The 17541-nt window shown below is 55.4% G+C and overlaps 1 protein-coding gene across 3 annotated transcripts in view; it reads right to left on the reverse strand.

Annotated features, from left to right (window-relative positions):
* The window catches only part of RNF144A (ring finger protein 144A), a 105460-nt gene that overhangs the window by 16658 nt on the left and 71261 nt on the right, over positions 1–17541 (reverse strand). For all 3 annotated transcript variants that reach the window (XM_032353405.1, XM_032353404.1, XM_032353403.1), the window contains 4 exons: positions 16212–16357; positions 6113–6217; positions 5911–5971; positions 154–361 (listed from right to left, as the gene is read on the reverse strand). In XM_032353405.1, coding sequence (XP_032209296.1) covers positions 154–361; positions 5911–5971; positions 6113–6217; positions 16212–16346 — 509 coding nt within the window. In that variant the 5' untranslated portion in view covers positions 16347–16357. The remainder of the gene's footprint in view (positions 1–153; positions 362–5910; positions 5972–6112; positions 6218–16211; positions 16358–17541) is intronic.

Raw genomic sequence — 17541 nt, forward strand, 5'->3', positions numbered from 1 at the left:
CCACCCAGGTTTATTAAACGAGGCTCAAGAGGAAGAGACTGATCCAGAAGCAGTCACGTCCTCTGGAGCCCCATTCAAGGAGATGTGGCTTCCTTCCCTTCCTTCTCCCCAGCCCTCTGCCCAGGCCTTCCACTGTAACTGGGCAGAGGGTACCTGGTCTCTCCGGGAAGGAAGGTGATCGGCATGGTCTCCGGGCAGCCTTGGCCAGGGTGCCAGCTGGCTTTGCAGGCAGAGCAGAATTCCATGGCACAGGCTTTGCACTGCACCAGCTGTGGGCTCTGCAGGCCCATGTCCTGGAGCTGGCACACAGCTTGGCAGGTGGACGCCGGGCACCAAGTCCGACAGGGGTCCAGGAGCACTTCTGGCACAGGGAGACAAAAATGGGCAAGTCAACATCTGCACACGGAGGCTCTCGGGGGTGTTCGGACTGAGGGATCACAGCAGCGTGTGGCTTCACATTTTTAATAGGGAGGGAATGTCCAGACCCTGCAGTCTTTCCATGTCCCTCATGACCCGGTGCCTGTCTGGCTCTTAGTCCACCCCTCCAGATGCTTCCCACTTTCAATCCCTCCCAAAACACACCCAGAGGCCTTTAGTAATGCTGCTGCCTGTGGCTCCTGGGTAGCAACCCCCCCCCCCCACCACACACACACCAATGGTTGGTCTGGGTTCTCTCTGAGTGCCCACAGGCCACGGTCCACTTCCTGGTCCACCTCCCCAGGATGCAGCTTCCTGAAGTCAGGCCTGTGTCTTTGGTTTTGTGGCCTCACAACCTGGCCCAGGGCAAGGTGGGCAGTGGGTCCTTGGGCAACATTTGGTAAGGAGCACAGAAAGAAAGGAGGGAAGGAACATGGCCAAATTCTTCTCATCAAAGGGCTCATTTGCCTAAGGCTGTCCCTTCTCCCAAATTTAAATCTAAGCCATGAACTACTGTGTGAAATGGTCAGGTTGCCTCTCCAGCTGGAGACCAAGATGTTAAGAAGCCCCATTACAGTGACAGATTTTATTCTGAAAAGCAGGAGACCCTCCTGTTTCCACTCCCACTCGGGCCCGAGCTACCCTTCCTCGGGAACCTGGGTGATTGCTTCATTCACAGCCTGTCGGGGTAACGCCGAGTCCTCAGGGAGGGGCAGCGGCAGGGAGGACCTGACAGGAAACCACACAGAACGCTGAGGCTCTGCCAAAAACCTACCACAGGCCGGAGGGCTATTTTCAAAGGCCTTCAAGTAGGCCACTGGTTTCTAAGCTTTCCAGCCACAGCTCTGGGGAAGTAACCGGAGACCACTGGGTTCTGCCAGGGAAACTTGGAAGGCAATGAAAGGACTTGGGAGCTTCCTGGCCGTGTGACTGACCGACAGCCAGGGGTGGGTTAAGTTCACCTGCATCGCGGACAGGACGTGCGCACACTGGGACCTACAGCCGCCTGGGGGCTGGACGGGGCTGGAAGTGCGCCCAGACTTCACCTACTCGGGCTGCCACAGGACACGCGTAGGTGTGCCATGTTCCCCAATTAAACGAGAAGCCGGATTCAGGCCTCTAGGAATAAGCTGTGTCAGGTACAACCCTGAAAACGGTCTTCTATTCCAGGAATGAGCAAACATTCTCTGCAAAGGAGCAGACAGTGAGTATATTTTAGTCTTCGAGAGTCGTGTGGTCTGTCTCCAATGACTCCGCTCTGCTACTGTAGCCAAAAGCAGCCATGCTGATCCGCAAATGGCTGTTCCAATAAAACTTTATTTACAACGCCAGGCTGTGGGCCGGGCCACTCTGGGCCTCTGGTCATGGCTGGCCCACTCCCGCTCTAACCTAACTCCTCCCCTGACCTGTTATTTGGAAGGGAGAATTAATCAATGGCAGGAAACTATCCAGTTGGTAAGTCTAGGGAGGATATAGTAGAACCTGCTAATATGAAGGGACTCTGGAATCCAGGAAAATGTGCTACTTTTTAGCTGAACTTCATTACAGTAATGTACACTCTTCAAGAGGTTCCTAATGGTGAGTGAATGAGGAGAATTGGTTCTTGTCATCAGCTGCTTTTCTAGAAATGTCTATGGCCATGAGATCAGGGCGGGGAGTGGTTCTGTGGGGCAACGTAGTGGTCACCTCTGAGGCACATGTGTGAGGAGCTCCCCTGAGCTGAGGGGACCGGAAGAAGGAGGAGGGAGACTAGCCCCCCCATGGAGGTCCCCACCCTGGGGGACAAAGGCGAGGCGGGTGACCCCTCCCCTCCCCAGTCTCATTGAGCTCCTCCTGACGGTCCCCGCACGGCTCCCTGTCTTTGGCGCTAGTGAGTAGTCTGGCGGGGGCAGCTCCACCCCACTAGATTCTGGGGTCCCCTATGAGCAGAGAACCTGCAGAAGGGCCAAGCAGGTCACGTAGCACACGAACCACCCCAGGGCACGTGGGGAGAGCGCCTGCGCCTGCTCTGCTCTTCCCACCGGGACCCTGTGGTTCATGCTGGTCCGGCCGGGGCGGCAGTGAGCCTGCTGCCCTCCCACACCCTGCGGGTTCTCTCCCCGCCTCTGCTGTGAGGGGTCCGGAGGCGTCAGGGCGGGCTGCGGCCCTCACACACCTCGCGGCCGAGCCCGGCCTCCCAGTTACTGTCCTCACACAGCAAATGCAGCTGCGCGGCGGCCTCATCGTCAGAGACCCAATTACACAGCGGAGCAGAGGCCAAGGAGACCTAGTGAAGGTTTCCATGGTAATGGCTTCAGTTGCGGGACTTTTGTCCTCATGGAGCTGTGACAGACACTGCCTGTTCCTGGGGGAGAGATTCCCTATCGGAGAGGGAAAGGGCAAAGCGTCTGTCCCCGCCTGCCGAAGGCAAACACCCTTCCCGTGCCGCCAGGACCCCTCAAACCCTGCGAATACAGCCGCGGGGCTCTTCTCGTGGGCTGGCACCGACACTCCCATCACCGGGCCGAGTTCCGCCAGCCGGTGTACAAGACAGGAATCGATCAGGAAGAAAATCCACACTGGGAAAAGAGAGCTCTTCTTCGGGGGAAGCATGTCAGTACTGACATCTAAGGCTATGGATCACATATATATTAATATACATGGGGCGTACCTCACCTATATACTATCTCTCTGATACACCGTATCTAATGTTTTACACACACATGTCTGTGTACAGCACAGGCTTTCGAGCAAGGCCAGTGGCCTACTTTCTTGCATAGCAGAAGAAAATACTCTCAGCTCCCATCTCCCAGAGACACATTAACCCTAGATAAAGGAAGCAGGTCCCCAGTAGCTCTGCTTATAAAAAAGCCCAAGACTTTTTTAAAAAGGCACTTTTCTTTTTAAACATGGTGCTCCTGGAGAAGCATGCAAGAGAGTCAGGGTTCCGGCTTCTACCAAGCGCCTGTCCAGGCTCGCGCTCCAGCCACACCCCTGCAGCAGCACATCCGTCTGGTGGAGAGTCCTTGGCCCGGGTCAGGTCTGCCTACTGATGGATCAGCTCAGCAAGTGGGTTCATCTGTCTGGGCTTTACTCTGGCAGAAATCACCAACGCCACACAGGACAAGACCTGACTTCAGCATTCATCCGACCTGTTGTCCCAAGGATAAAGAACCTAGGAGGTCACAGATACTGCCCCTGGATGGCAGGAACTTCAGGAGCGAGGAACAGGGAGGGAAACACCTGCCTTCTGACTCCGTGGCTTAGCCAGAAGCACGGGTGTAGCACAGTGGGGCGTGCAAGGGGGCAGCCCCCTGCAGTGGCGGCCCCCATGGGCCTCTGGAGTCTCCGACATGAAAATTGGGCAGTCAGAAAGAAAAACAAGCCCACAGTCTCCTTGGCAAAGACCCCAACTGGAGGAGTGGCAGAGGAGATGAAAATCAAGCTTGCGATGCCTGAAGCTAACGTGACATTGTGTTAGCTACTTCCACTTTAATGAAAGATCACGGCCGGAATGTGAGAGGGGACGTTCTAAGACACAACAGAGACAATGCTTACAACTTAGACTGATTAGGAACGAGGTGCTGTCAGAGGACCAGGGAGCTGGGTCCTCCTCCTGCGCGTCCTCCCTGAATGCATTTCAAAACGACAAACGAGGCGGGAAGCTCCCCTTCTGATCGTATCTCGAAACGTGCTCACCGCTGTACTAGCTAGAAGCAATTGCTTCACATGAGCTCCAACATTTTAACATTTCACTCAGACAGGTCTTGGGTCACAGTAAGTCTGAGTTCGTTGTGTGTTTTCACGTAACGCTAGCAAAATGTTCTCAAGTAATAGCCTTGAGAGATTTTGTTAACATAAGTCAACTTGGCTTCCTTTTTATGCAAGGTTAAAAAAAAAAAAAAATCCTTGGCTTATCCAAAGCACTTGAAATTACAAAGTATTTGAAAGTACAAAGTTGAAATTATTAGGTAGGAAAGTTTACCCAGCTGCATTTTTACATGAAATTCAAGGTCAGAGAAAGTTAATTTTCTTAAAACCCAAAGAACTACCAGTTTCTGTCAAGATTCTCTCTGGAAAATATTTTCAGACAAGACTGAAAGTTTCAGAAATCCAAATTAATCAATTGCATAGCTCCACACGCTGACTTCTATATCACATGGTGTTACATTTAACTATAAACCCAAATGAAATGATATATGCCATTTAAATAAACAAGCTCTTGAAAACAATTTCAATGCCATCAGAATCCTGTTTGATTAAAAAAAAAAAAAATTAACTTGGCCTCCCACTGCCTTTTTTTTTTCCCCCCAGAAGTAAGCCCCAAGAGGCAATGCAACTACCTTTAACATTTCTCAAAGAAAGAAAGACCTCTCCACACTTGGCTAAGCTAGCCATCACTTGACCCTTTCCTCTGCTCCACTCTGCTTTCTTCCCATCTCGAGTGTTTTCCTGTAAACACGCAGCCCAGGACTGCCTCCCAGTAATGCGCATCTGATGCAGAGGAGGCGCTCTCTGTACAGAGCAGGAAGAGGGGAGAGCACCCTTGAACAATTACAGTCTGAGCTGAAAAGGTCAGAGTTGGATGCATGGTAAAATCGTGCATGAGAAGCATCATCTAAACGTGTCTGTTACTCTGCTGCTTTTCTGGTGTGCCTAAGGTCCAGGACACATGAGAATGAAGCCAAACGGAAGGCACAGACTCTTTAGAACATCATTTTATGACATTGGCACACTGCAGTGAGCCAAGCCAAAGGCCAGTCCTGGACATCCAACACATTTCAATGCTTGGCAAGGCCACCGTGGAAATGATGTCATCTCCACTCTGCACGTGCCACACGGTGCTCCTGGGAAACCCTGAGGTCTGTGGCAAGGCCTGGCTCCTGCCAAGTGGGTGTGCAGGATACAGATCTGGTCCACACTGCACCCTACGACACATGAGAGCTGGAAGTCTGGGCAGGTCAGTCAGCCTCTGCAGGAGCCATGTTTACAGAAGGGAGCAAGCTGGCAGGGCCATCAGAATACTTATGGAGACAAGGGACTCGGGGCCGGCCCCAGGGCAAAGGGACAGACTACACTCTCTGTCAAGATGCTGGTTGCCACATTTCCACCTATGGTGGCCTCCCAACTTCCTTCTGCACCTTTGGAACTTTTAAATTCTTCAGCATCTAGGAATTTAGTCCCGGTACTCTTAGCCCTAACCTGGCTGAGGAATAATCATGCCCCATGAGGGTCAGATCTGTTTAAACCACCCCCTGCACCCAAATCTCCCTAACAAGGTGTGTTGTAGGATTCCTTCTCATTACCACGCAGAACCCCAACAAAGACTTTCCACCTGGGAGCTCTGCAGAGAACTCAAAATGGCGCAGACATTTCAGGAATCTAACTTACATCGACGCTTTCCTTCCAATATGGCCAAACCAGGCGCAAGGCTATCCACCGAACGCGCCGCCCCCCGAACCGCCCCCGCTCTCCGCCCCAGGAACCATGGCCCCGACCACGCCGGGCACCTACCTCTTTCAAACTGCAGCTTTTTGTATCTTTGCATAATTTCGGCGGCAACCATGCACTCAATCTAAGAAGGAAAGAACACAAACAAGACCTTTAGTGGCTGTGCGCTGGAGCAGAGCCCGGCCGCCTGCGCAGAGCCCAGGGCCCCCCGTGCAGCAGGGCACCCGGCCCACGTGCGAAACCCCGTCTGCTCAGGCGCTCGTGCCTCGTCCTCCCGCAGACGGCCCTGTTTAGGGCAGGCGGCATCGGGGCAGCTGATTGCGGTTTCTAGTCCTTCCTTGATCAAGAGCTCGACGTACTGTTTCAGGCACTGAAAAGAAAAAGAACAGAGAAGCGTCTTTCAACATTTTGACCTCCTTCAGGGCCAAGACCCATTGACGCTTAACCCGGCGTGCCGCCCCGCCGCGGCTCCCTGTCTTCACCGTGCGGCTCACAGCGACCGCCAAATTGGAGGTTCTGATCACTGGACAAATATTTACGGGGTGCCTCCCCCAGTCCAGGCCACAGAACGAAGGCGGCAGGTGGATCCGCACACACAACCTTGGCCAGCACCACGCTGGCGGGTCTCACGGCAGGAAGAGAAGCAGAGAGGAAGGTCGGAATCAGACCTCAGGCTCTGCACCCAGCTCTTCCTACTCCGCTCTTTCCTGCACCCCTTAGATCATTCTTACAAGAAGGGGAGGACGGTTTCACCTTTCGGGTGTGAACACTGAGTCCCCACAGAAGGGGCCTGTTAGCGGACCCCGACAGCAAGGGCAGAAAGCCCTGCGTCAAGCCCGGCCTGGCTCGACTCGGAAATGCCCCGGCACACCCCCCCCCCCAACATAAGTTACATAGATGCCGACCCTCACCCCCGAACCCCACTTCCCCAGCAGTCACTGACTCCCACTGCACCCACTGAAGGACTGCTGAAAGTCGCAGCCAGACAGATATGGGGGAGACACCGCAGAGTTCTACAGAAGAGGAGGAAGCCATACACGGTGCCCATGTGCTCCCGGCCTGTCTATGAGCCTGGGAAGCCCTCGCTCCCCGGAAGAGCACGGTTAGAAGAAGGATGCGGCCTCCCCGGGGAGGCTCGCCACCGAAAGCAGCAAGAGAGGCTAAAGGTTCACAGGAGAACTGGAAGAGCACTTCACTGGGGCCGCTACGGGAAGAGGAACCAGCGGCACCCATCTCAACAGCCTCCCCACGTCAACTTCAATCACAGCCCAGTCCAGTATTTGGGGTTCATGATGCCGACACCACTGTCACAGTAACACAATTAAACGTTATCATGATTCAGAGCACCTGGATGGCTCAGTTAAGTGTCTGCCTTTGGCTCGGGCCGTGATCTCCGGGTCCTGGGCAGGGAGCCTGCTTCTCCCTCTCCCTGTGCTGCTTCCCCTGCTTGTGCTCTCTCATGCTCTCTCTCAAATAAATAAATAAAATGTATTTAAAAAAACAGTGTATGTATGTATAATAATTTGATCTAAATGGGTAAGTTTCACCCTTCTGGCACATCAGAATATTTATTCCACCGGAGACACGAGGCAGCCGTTTTGGCAATCCTCAAAAAGAGCCATTTCCCACAGAATGCACGGCTTCGTGCGTCAGCAGCAAGACGGCTGCCCAGAGCCCAGCCCAAGGTCAGCTTGCTCTCCTCAGCCCTGCCCGGGCTGCCCGTGAGTGCAGAGGCTCCATGAACTTCCATAATGCCCAGACCTCTGGCATCTCACCAGGGCGATGGTTATGGAGAGCTCCCAGAGGCCTGGGTTTGTGGTCTCAAAGGTATGCCATCAAAACCCACACCAGGAGGAGGCCGGGCAGCAGAGGAGGGGGCTTTCCCACAGAGCCGCAGGCAGGCCTGGCCCCCACTCCCACTCTGGCTGTGAGCGCCACGGCAGCTGCCTCGGGGAGACAGCCACGCTATGGAGCGGTGGCCTGCGATCCTTGTGACTAGGCTGTGTTTCCAGTCGGGAGCGACCTGGAATGTACCAGGGATGGCTGGGTGACTGTGAGGAGGGAGGAAGACCACAGGCTTTGGAGCTAGACAGACTCATGGAACTGCTGTAGGCAGAGGCCACAGACGGCCTCCCTAATGAGTTCAGGCCACAGCTCCCTCGACCATAAAACAGGGATGGCCAACTTGCTGGGCTTCCGCGATTCTAAGGAAGAAGGTAAAAGCACCCAGCACAACTTCCATGACCTTAGCGACTGTTGGCGCCTCTAGTGTGTCTGTCTGCATGGTAGGATTCCTAGAGTCAGACGCATAAAAATCTACAGGAACCTTAGCCACAAGATGATGATTTTACTTTTTCTCATCAGTTTGCCTATCTGGGATCTCTGGAGAATGGTCCAATGCCCTCAACTCTCTCTGGAGAATGGTCCAATGCCCTCAACTCTCCCAGCACTGTGCAGGGCCGTGCACCACAGCACCCTCTGGGCTCCCCGAGAAGCACACCACCTAACGCCCATGGGAAACTGCACGAGGGCCTCTCAACGCCCCTGAACATCACTGCTCAGAATGGGCCTGCAGCCCAACAGTGAGCGCGTCACGTCCGCTGGATCCCTGGGAGCCTCCGCACGGCGCGCACAGCGACTGCGTTCTGGGAGCTCCCGTGTGTTTACTCTGTAAGAAGACATGCGGATCCAAGCGTCTGGCCGGCCCTCCCCGGAACACCAGCCTAGTCTCCTTCCAGATGTGAAGCCATCATGACTGCGAGCCTCGTTTCTCCATCTAATCGCAAGAAGAGGTCTCAAAAGGAGGACGAAAGAATGGGCCGAGGAACTTCTCTCAGAATAGAGACACAGGGGTGCCTGGGTGGCTCAGTGGGTTAAGCCTCTGCCTTCGGCTCAGGTCATGATCTCAGGGCTCTGAGATCGAGCCCCACATCGGGCTCTCTGCTCAGCAGGGAGCCTGCTTCCTCCTCTCTCTCTCTCTCTGCCTGCCTCTCTGCCTGCTTGTGATCTCTCTCTCTGTGTCAAATAAATAAATAAAAACTTAAAAAAATAATAAAAAAAGAATAGAGACACAGTGCAAAGGCCAATGGATGGGTTTCCTGCTGCGGTGCTCTCGGGGATCCAGCGGCCTCCCTGCGGCAAGAATCCGGCAAGGCCTCAGGGCTCCCAGCTTACAGATGAGAAAACAAAGACTCGGGGAAGTGATGAATGGACCCAAAGATACACTCCATAAGTGCTGGAGCCAGGGCTCACTTGTGTCTGACTCCAAAGGGGGGGGGGGGTGTTTTTTGTTTTAGTTTTTAATTTCTGCCTTCTTCCTCAGTGAAGCACTCTTTCATGGGCAATCATTTAGTATGAACTTCCAGCTCCCTCTTACTTTTTTTTTTTTTAGTAGGACATAGAATTGTAGGTACTTTTTTTTTTTTTTTTTTGAGTAGGTTCCACACCCAGCATGGAGCCCAATGCAGGGCTTGATCTCACGCCCTGAGATCAAGACCTGAGCTGAAATCGAGTCAGACCATTAACGGACTGAGCCACTCAGGCACCCCTGTTGTATGTACTTTAAGCTGGAGAAGTCCCAGTCACCCTGCAATGCATCTGTACACGTCCCTGAGGCTCGGAGGCTATGACACCAAGCCCCCCCACCGCCACTGCGGGGAGAGACGCTCCTGCAGGTCGGGATGGTGCCGTGTTCCCAACACCCTAATGGGGAGTAGGGCCCCCCAGGGGGTGGTCAGGAAGGCTTCCCAGAGGGCACACACTGGCCAGAGGGACAAGAGCATCCCAGGAAAGGGGGCATCTGCTGCACAAAGGGCAGAAGGGAGGAGGGGGAGCGTCAAGAGCCGCAGAATGTTCCGGGCATTTCATTTTCCATTTTGTCTTCCAACTCTTGGAACCCAGTTCCAAGAGGAGACGGCACTGCAGATTTGTTTCAGTTTCCTGCCAAGGAGAAGTGGGCCACAGAGACCCAGCGGCCTTGCCTGAGCTACAGCAAGTCTCTGCGCTGTTTTCTCACTGGAGGGTCTGCGGGCTGCTGCAGACCCAGAGAGCAGGAGAAAACCGCTCAGAAACTGTGCTTCAAGGAGCCGGAGTAGTTTACAATCCTGGGGGATCCACTCCTTATGAACAGGCAGGACAAGAGATTGCAGTGAGACCCCAGTCGTGGGTCCCCAGCAGACACCATCTGAAGAACAGGGGCCCGGGAAGCACAGCCCTGGGTCTGACTCCCAGCCTACCCAGCTCCCAGCTGTGCATGAGGGACCACACCTCCCGGGGCCCCATGCCACGTGCTGTGGGAGGAGTGAAGCTGTCCACCACCACCAAGCCTGTTCCAACCACGAGGCCAACCCAAGGTGGCCACGGTCACATGCCCAGGCAGGCACTGTGCGCCTTCCGTGGGTGTCAGCACGGCAGCCCCTATGGCTACGGCTGCCCCGAATATCAGAGCACGGTGGGCCGTGCACACAGGTCAGGACCCAGGGAATGCACACTCCTCTGCAGGCTTGTGATTACAGATGCCCAGTAAGGACGGGGAGCCCCAGACCTGGCGTGAAACACTCTCTTTGAAGAGCACCGAGTTGGAAGTCCATAGGTGTGTTTGTCACCTGTTTGGGGTTTCTAGATCGGTTCAGCAGGCAGGACCTGCTTTTGAGAGAGGGTGTGCCAGAACCGTACCAGAGGCGGCAACTCTTGAGGGGGGCTTCCTTCAGCACAGTCAAAGCAAAGAGAGAGACGAGCCAGCTATGGGTTACATGAGGACAGGGCTGGACGGGGGCTCGTTCAAGGAAGGCAGAGCACAGGGTGCTTACTCCCACGTCAGGCCCACACGAAGCACAGCGACCCCAGGAGGGCTGGCTTGACCACAGGTGTGCCCCACACCGCAGCTGGTACCGGAGAGGCAGGAGGGGGTCCAGGCCACATGCAGCAGTGGGGGGCTTCGGGTGGGAGGTGGTGGGGACTCCTCCCAGTGTGGCTGGAGTGGATTTACCCCAGTAGAGTCTGCATTCAAGAACTCAGCCTCAGAGGGGTGGGGTAAACGTGAGTGGGGCGAGGAGACCAGGTAAGCGGCTCAGGCCAACTGTCCCCGTCAGGGCAGTGTGCCGCCCTGGCTTCAGGAAGTAACAGTGACGGCAGCTCATCGGGGGAGCTGGACACATCCCACTGCCTGGCCTGGAGCCAGCAGGCACTAGAAAAATCGACCATTAAAATGAGGCGTCCCCCATGGAGACCTGCAGGGGGTCCCCGGCCCCGCTGACGGAGCGCAGGAGGACTGTTCTGAGAACCCGGCTGCGGCCAGTAACCGGCAGGCTCTGATGAGGCGGGACCAGAGCGGGGCGCAGGGTGAGGCTGAGGGAGATCTGGGCGCAGGGTGAGGCTGAGGGAGACACAGGATGGTCTGAAGAGGACTCAGTCCCGCTCTGACAACTTGGGGGCTTTTCTGGGGACTCAGAGGCCTTGGCACCACTGCTCTACACGGAGCGAAGAGCCTGGAGTTGAAGCTGGTCTGCTCCTGCACAGAGACCAGGGAATCCTGGACCCCCTTCTCCTGGGGCAGGGGCTGCACTCGCTGGCTGGGGCAGGGGTAAGAGGAGATCCCGGAGAGAGTGTGAACCCCTCCTCTGCAGGGGGCACAAGCCCCTTCCTGGGGTGGGGGACACAGCCTCCTCTGCAGGGGGCATAAGCCCCTCCCTGGAGTGGGGGGCACAGCCTCCTCTGTGGGGGCCCATGGTCCTCCCGAGGGTGTGGGAAACACAGCCTCCTCTGTGGGGGGGGGGGCATAGCCTCCTCTGTGGGTTGTGGGAGGCAGCCTCCTCTGCAGGGCGGCGGGGGGAGGAGGCAAGCACAACCCCCCACCCCACCACACCTGTAAGCAGCAAATGCAGACAAGGCTTGCAATCAGCTGATGTGAAAAACCGAAGTCACAGAGCAGCAAAGATGAGTCTTGAAGCAAAACTCACCGTCACTGCAAAGACCTCCCAGCGGAAGGCAAGTCAGAGGCATTGTGGTGGGAGGGTGCTAACACAGATCTTAGAGGCAGAAGCACGGAGAAGCCGTCATGTCACACAGTCAACAAATACCGATTTGCTCTGCACCCAAAGTCTAGGAGCCAACACTATGGAAGGCAGAGAAGTCTTGGGGGGACTCGTGCTGATGGGAGAGTCAGTGCATTTCTGTGTGCGGCTCTGTGGGGTCTCTGTGTGTGTGCGGACAGAAGGCGACACAGATACGTGACTCTGAGGCCCAAGTGGAGGACAACATGAGTCCGCGCACGGCTGCTCAGAATCGGGACACCTGAGGGTTCCTTCTGTAGAGGGAGGCTCCACTCACTTCCCCTCAGTGCCCTAGGCTGTCTCGACTGTCCACAGAGCTGAGGACTATTCCAGCAAACGGAGAAACCGACGACGTGCTTGCTTGTGGACAAGAAGGGGCGGAGGCACTGCTAAGGATCTCCATCCGGGGATCTTGCCCACGACGGGGCAGGGGTCCAGGGCCCTAACTGCAAGAGACTTGGATGGGTCTCCTCGGTGAGAACAGGGAGGGGGGCTTTGGGATGAAGGGTCAGGCGCACATAACAGGGAGAGAGAAAGACCCTGCGTGTCCTTCCTCGGTTGGAAGGTGCCAAGACCCAGGGGTGTATGGAGGACAGCTCCTGCCCCTGACCTGGAGTGGCCCACAAATGACGCCAGGGCAGCCCCCAGGCCTGTGTGTAGCTTCCCAGCAGAACAGAGGCCAGGGGTCAGAGTTTTCTTAGGGGCAGCTAGTAGACACGCTTCAGATCAGGACACAAGCGCCAAGTGAGGGAGGCAACCAGAGAGCATTCTGGAGCGGGACATTTCATGTCTCTGAGCTGCTCTGTCTCTTCATGAGACGGGGGAATTCTGCCCACTTCACAGGATTTCATGACAAGTGAGATGAATGTGGAATGTCAGCGGCGATTAACAAAAGGTACCCCTCCTGTTCTACCCACAAGGCAGAGTTGGAGGGAACCTAGAAGCCAGGGATAAAGACAACAATGACTGTGGCGTGCCTGTGAGCAGTGGGGCAGAGAATCCGAGGGCCTGGGTGATGGCTCGAGACCATGCACATCAGGGAGCAGGTCTGCACAGGGACACAGAAAGGCCTTGCTGAGCTACGTGTCCATACGGCTGCCATCTTGGCGGCGGGAAGTCCCAGGCCGCTGGTCCATTCTCAGTCCCGGACCACAAGGTATGCCCTTCCCCATCATGAGACCCAAGACTAGGACGAGGCCCTCTATAGCACCGGGTCCCAGCCCAGAGAGCAGAAGCTGGGGAGCTGTGCCCCACAGAGGCCTAGGGCACTCAGAGTCCCCGGAGCCAACGTGCAGAACAGATGACCCACTCGTGGGTCATCTACACTGACAGAGAGGCCTGCTTTAACCACTTGATATAGTTAGTCTCCCCTGGAGACTTCATCTGAATGAACCTGAGCTGAAGGACACTTTGAACACCAGCCCGCCGGCATTCCCTCTTACCATGTGGTGAGCCCCAGCTGGCTTCCTCTTAACCTAAGACACTAGGATTTCCTAGACACGGCTCAGATTAGAGGGAGAGGCAGAGGGAGAGCAGTTGCGATCGTGAAAGAAAGAAAAGTAAGAGTAGCATCTTCCTCATGCAACACAAGCTGTTGAGAACTCAAGCACCGACCATCCCAGTGACAGACACTTTTTTGAGCGTCACTGTGTGCCAAGGCTTAGGGAACAATGAAAAAATTCCTGCTCCTCTAGTGGGGGATATCGGTAAGGGGATGTTACAACACAGTGTGGCAGAAGGAACCAGATACAGTAAGAGGAGCTGGAAGCGTCCAGTAGTTCGGAGCAGTTGCGGGCAGGAACTGAGGATGGGGGAGGGAATAGGAACAGGAGCTCGGAGTCGGATAAAGGCAGGGACCCAAGTACATTGGTGGCATTTCCACCCCAAAGGGCCCGAACTACAGAGGGTCATCTGAGCTAGCTATCGGAGAAAGTGTGAGCGGATAGAGCCACGTGGACACGCAAGCAGAAGTGGGACTGTCATGGTGTAGGGGGCTGAATTGGGAGGGTTTTGCTAGGAAAGGTTTCCACCGGGTTCTAAAGTGGCCCCTCTGAGCCAGCCTTGGGTCGTCAGCTGCCCTACCAGGCCAGAGCCACCCAGGGGGCAGTAAGCTTAGGGGCTGGACCGTGGGTACATTTTCCAGTGAAAATGTATGGCACCGCCCACCTCAGGAGCCACGGCGTGGCCATCGTGGAAAGAGCACTTGACTACAAACCGCATGTCTCAGCTTCCCCCACCGTTAACTACTGGGGGACCCAACATACAGAGGAGGCCTCAGAGGCCGTCGAGGTCAGAAACAGCGCCTGCATTTCAAGGCAGAGATGCCTGACCTCCCCGTCCTGGATTCCCCTTGGGCCCCTCCCTGCTTGAGGTCAGCGTCCCTCAGAACCTAACAATAATCGTCCAGTCATTAGAAGAGGGCTTCCTGCCTTCCAGACAATTTTCTCTCTTTTCTCTTTCCCCCCTTCTCCTGTCTGTCCCCAAGGAAAGGGGCAGTTACGACGCCTCTGGCTGCGGCCTGTGGCGGTGGGCTGGGGTGACTTGAGGCCCCCACACAGGGAAGACATGGGGCGCGGGCACCTCCCCCACTCTCAGTCTGACGACACACCGGTGCTTCCTCTGTTCTTGCTGCAAAAACAAGTGCAACTGTTTTTTCAACATTTTCATGTTTAATACCTGGTTGTGAGAAAAAAAAAAAAAAAATCTCCACTGTCCTGCTCTGTCTCAGAACTGCAGACGCCCCTCTTCGTGGGGACCGCGCTCTCTCCCCTCCTTCAACGTCGGCCCCTCACATTAAGCACTTGGTGTGACTTGGAGTTGCTTAAGGTTTTCACGACAATTCTCTAGGAATAGAAAACCCAAACAACAACCGAGAAAGAGGAAAGGTGGGGGAGGGGAAGAGCCGGTGACGGAGAACCAGCAAGGTCGCCCACCGGCACCGGACAGGTAGGACTAACTCCACCCCTGGAGCCCACAGAAGACTCTCCCTCAGGCAAGAGGGAGGCAACCTACGGAAAGGAAACCTTGACTAGGTCCTGACTGCTCCCCCTCGCCAGCTCTTCCTCTAGAAATGAGCCGAGTCCCACTGCCGGTGCGCAGGGGCTGGGGGTCCCCAGCTCTGCCTCCCCCGCTCCCCTCTCCCTCCCAACCTTTCCCGTCTCAGGAAAACGTCCAAAGCAATTTCCTGCCCTCCAGGCTGAAGTGACTTTCCTGAGGCTTTAAGGAGCTGCATTTCTCGCAGATCAGCACCGAGGCAGACCCCCCCGTGGTGTGGTCTAGCGAACTTTTAGTGACGAGCAGCGGTGAGTCCTGGTGGACAAGGGTTTAAGGGGTATGGAATCCCGCCCCCCAGGAAGGCAGCGTCAGAAGGTGGACACGTGAAGGTCAGCAAAGCCCCGTCTCGCTATCTCCGAAAGAGACGCGCCGTCCCTTGTGCCCACGTCCCAGGGACATCAGGAGACATGAAGTCAGGTCTACGCAACAGGGGCGGGGAGGGAGGCCGCGGCTCCCGCAGAAGGGTAGGGAAGGCTGTCTGGTGACAGATTTTCACCTAGACATTTGAAAAACACACCGGCAGGCCACCCAGATGGTCCATTTATAACACGGTTAAATTCAGAAGCAACTTTTTGGGGTTTTTTATAGTTGGAAGAAAACATTTTTTTTTTTCTGGACTTTCTTTTTTATTCCTTGAATGGGAAGAGAAATCAAGTAGAATTCAAGAAGATGAACTGAAAATAAAGCCCATATCCTCACTTTCCCTTTCTGAGGGGCGACAGGCTGGGTATGAGTGAGGCCTGAGGGAGAGAGGTCCCTGGGTCCCTGTGGTCACTAAGAGCAGATCATTAGGCCCCAAATAATGCTGGCTAAGGCACAGGGAAATTTAAATGCGATTTCAGCATCCTCGGGAGCATGGCGCGGAGCAAACTGAGGGGAGTAGCCAGTATCCTACACGGTGTCCTCTGTGTGCACTCACTAGTTTAGCACCTTGAGTTATAATCTCAAGGATGCAATCATTAAATTTAAAATGAGGTGTGGTAAAGCTTTTTCTTTCTGGAAAGGAAAGCACACGTCATGATCAGCTTTCCTCAGCTGCATTTCCAGCTTCTACAACTCTGTTTAACCTCTAACTTTTGCATCGCGAGCTCCTGGGATGGAAATCTACTGGGGTGCCTGACGGATTCCAAGGCGCATTCTTCCAGGAACTGCATGAGAGACTCTGTCCCTGGCAAAGGTGGGGTCCAAGGTCATGAAAAACAAACGCAAAGGCTCCTCCTGGAAGTGTTTTAACCACTGTTTTCTCCCCAAGGGACCAACCAGAGTGCAGAAGATGCACTGGCACTGGGCGATGGTCGTCATCTGCTCCACTGGATACTCCCCGAGACACAGCTTGCACGACACCAGCGGGTCGAGGGCCAGGTCCCACGTGGGCCGGTACCGCGCCGTGGTCATGGCAGAGCAGTCTGAAATGAGAGAAGCGCGGGCCGTCAGACCCCCTTGTGCGAACTCACCGGCAGAACCGAGGTGGGGATCTCTTCCGGCTGCAGCGAGATCCCTGGGAAGGGGCCCATCGTTCTAGACAACGCATTTGGGCCCCCTGGGTTGTAACCAGGGGTTCCTGACTTGGATCTAGGGGGACCCCTTTCCCACACAGCCGGCATGGCAGATGACCCACCCCAGCCCTCCATCCGCCCATCCGTCCATCCGTCCCTCCTTCCTCTGGGCACTGAGTAAGTCCTCTCCCGCTGACCAAGCACCTGGCCCAGGAGACCAAAACCTTCGCAAGCACGGAGAGGAAGCTTCTGCTGAAATAGTCTGGCACGATGAAGCTGCTCTCCGGTCTCGGTGTTGAACCAACCCCGGGGGAGCAGTGGGTGAAGCCCCCTCCTCACGCTCACGGCCCTCCAAGCGGAAGGCACCTTTCCTCACGGGCTTCCAGCCATGCTACCAGGTGTCACCTCACCCTCGAGAGTCAACATGACACCTCCACCTCCATACACACGCGCAGGTTTCCTAACATGTGAGCTGGAGGCCGGCAAGGGCCTTAGAGCAGACTTGCTCACGTGCATGGGCCAGGTGCGCCTTACAGGGCCTGGTGTCTAGCAGACTCTCCCTACACACGAATAAAAGGCCCCTTCACTTCCCCATCCTCCCCAAACCTCCCAACCTGCCCACAGCCTGCCTCCTGACAGCATGTTCATATTTATCACACGATTCCCACCGCTTGCTGCTTGGGGAAGGCAGGGCAGGTGTGGGCCTCCAGGTGGTAGCTCAGCACTTGATCCACAGTGGCCTCTCCGTACCTGCTGGTTAAGTGAACGGACACATGCTTGCCTCTAGGCAGGCACGTTCTCACCCTGAACTCCTGGAGCCTGACTGAAGCTAGTGAGGGCCAGTGTGCTCCTGCAATCAGTAAGCATGTTCCTTGCTCCCCAAACTCAGAACAGAGTCAGGTTTGCTAAAATCTCAGACACAGTCCAGGGCCATCTGAATGCTGAGAGGGACCTCCAGCCACCCAGCTCTCAGGGTTCAAATGGACTTAGACAATGGGTGCCCTTCTCTGTCCAACCCCGCTTTTGAACTGGGGGACAGAAAGCAAAAGATAGCAAGAGACACCTGCTTTCCCTGCTAGTTGGCAAGGCCTGGC

Source organism: Mustela erminea, chromosome 7 (genome assembly GCF_009829155.1).
Source record: "Mustela erminea isolate mMusErm1 chromosome 7, mMusErm1.Pri, whole genome shotgun sequence".
Classification (NCBI taxonomy): domain Eukaryota; kingdom Metazoa; phylum Chordata; class Mammalia; order Carnivora; family Mustelidae; genus Mustela; species Mustela erminea.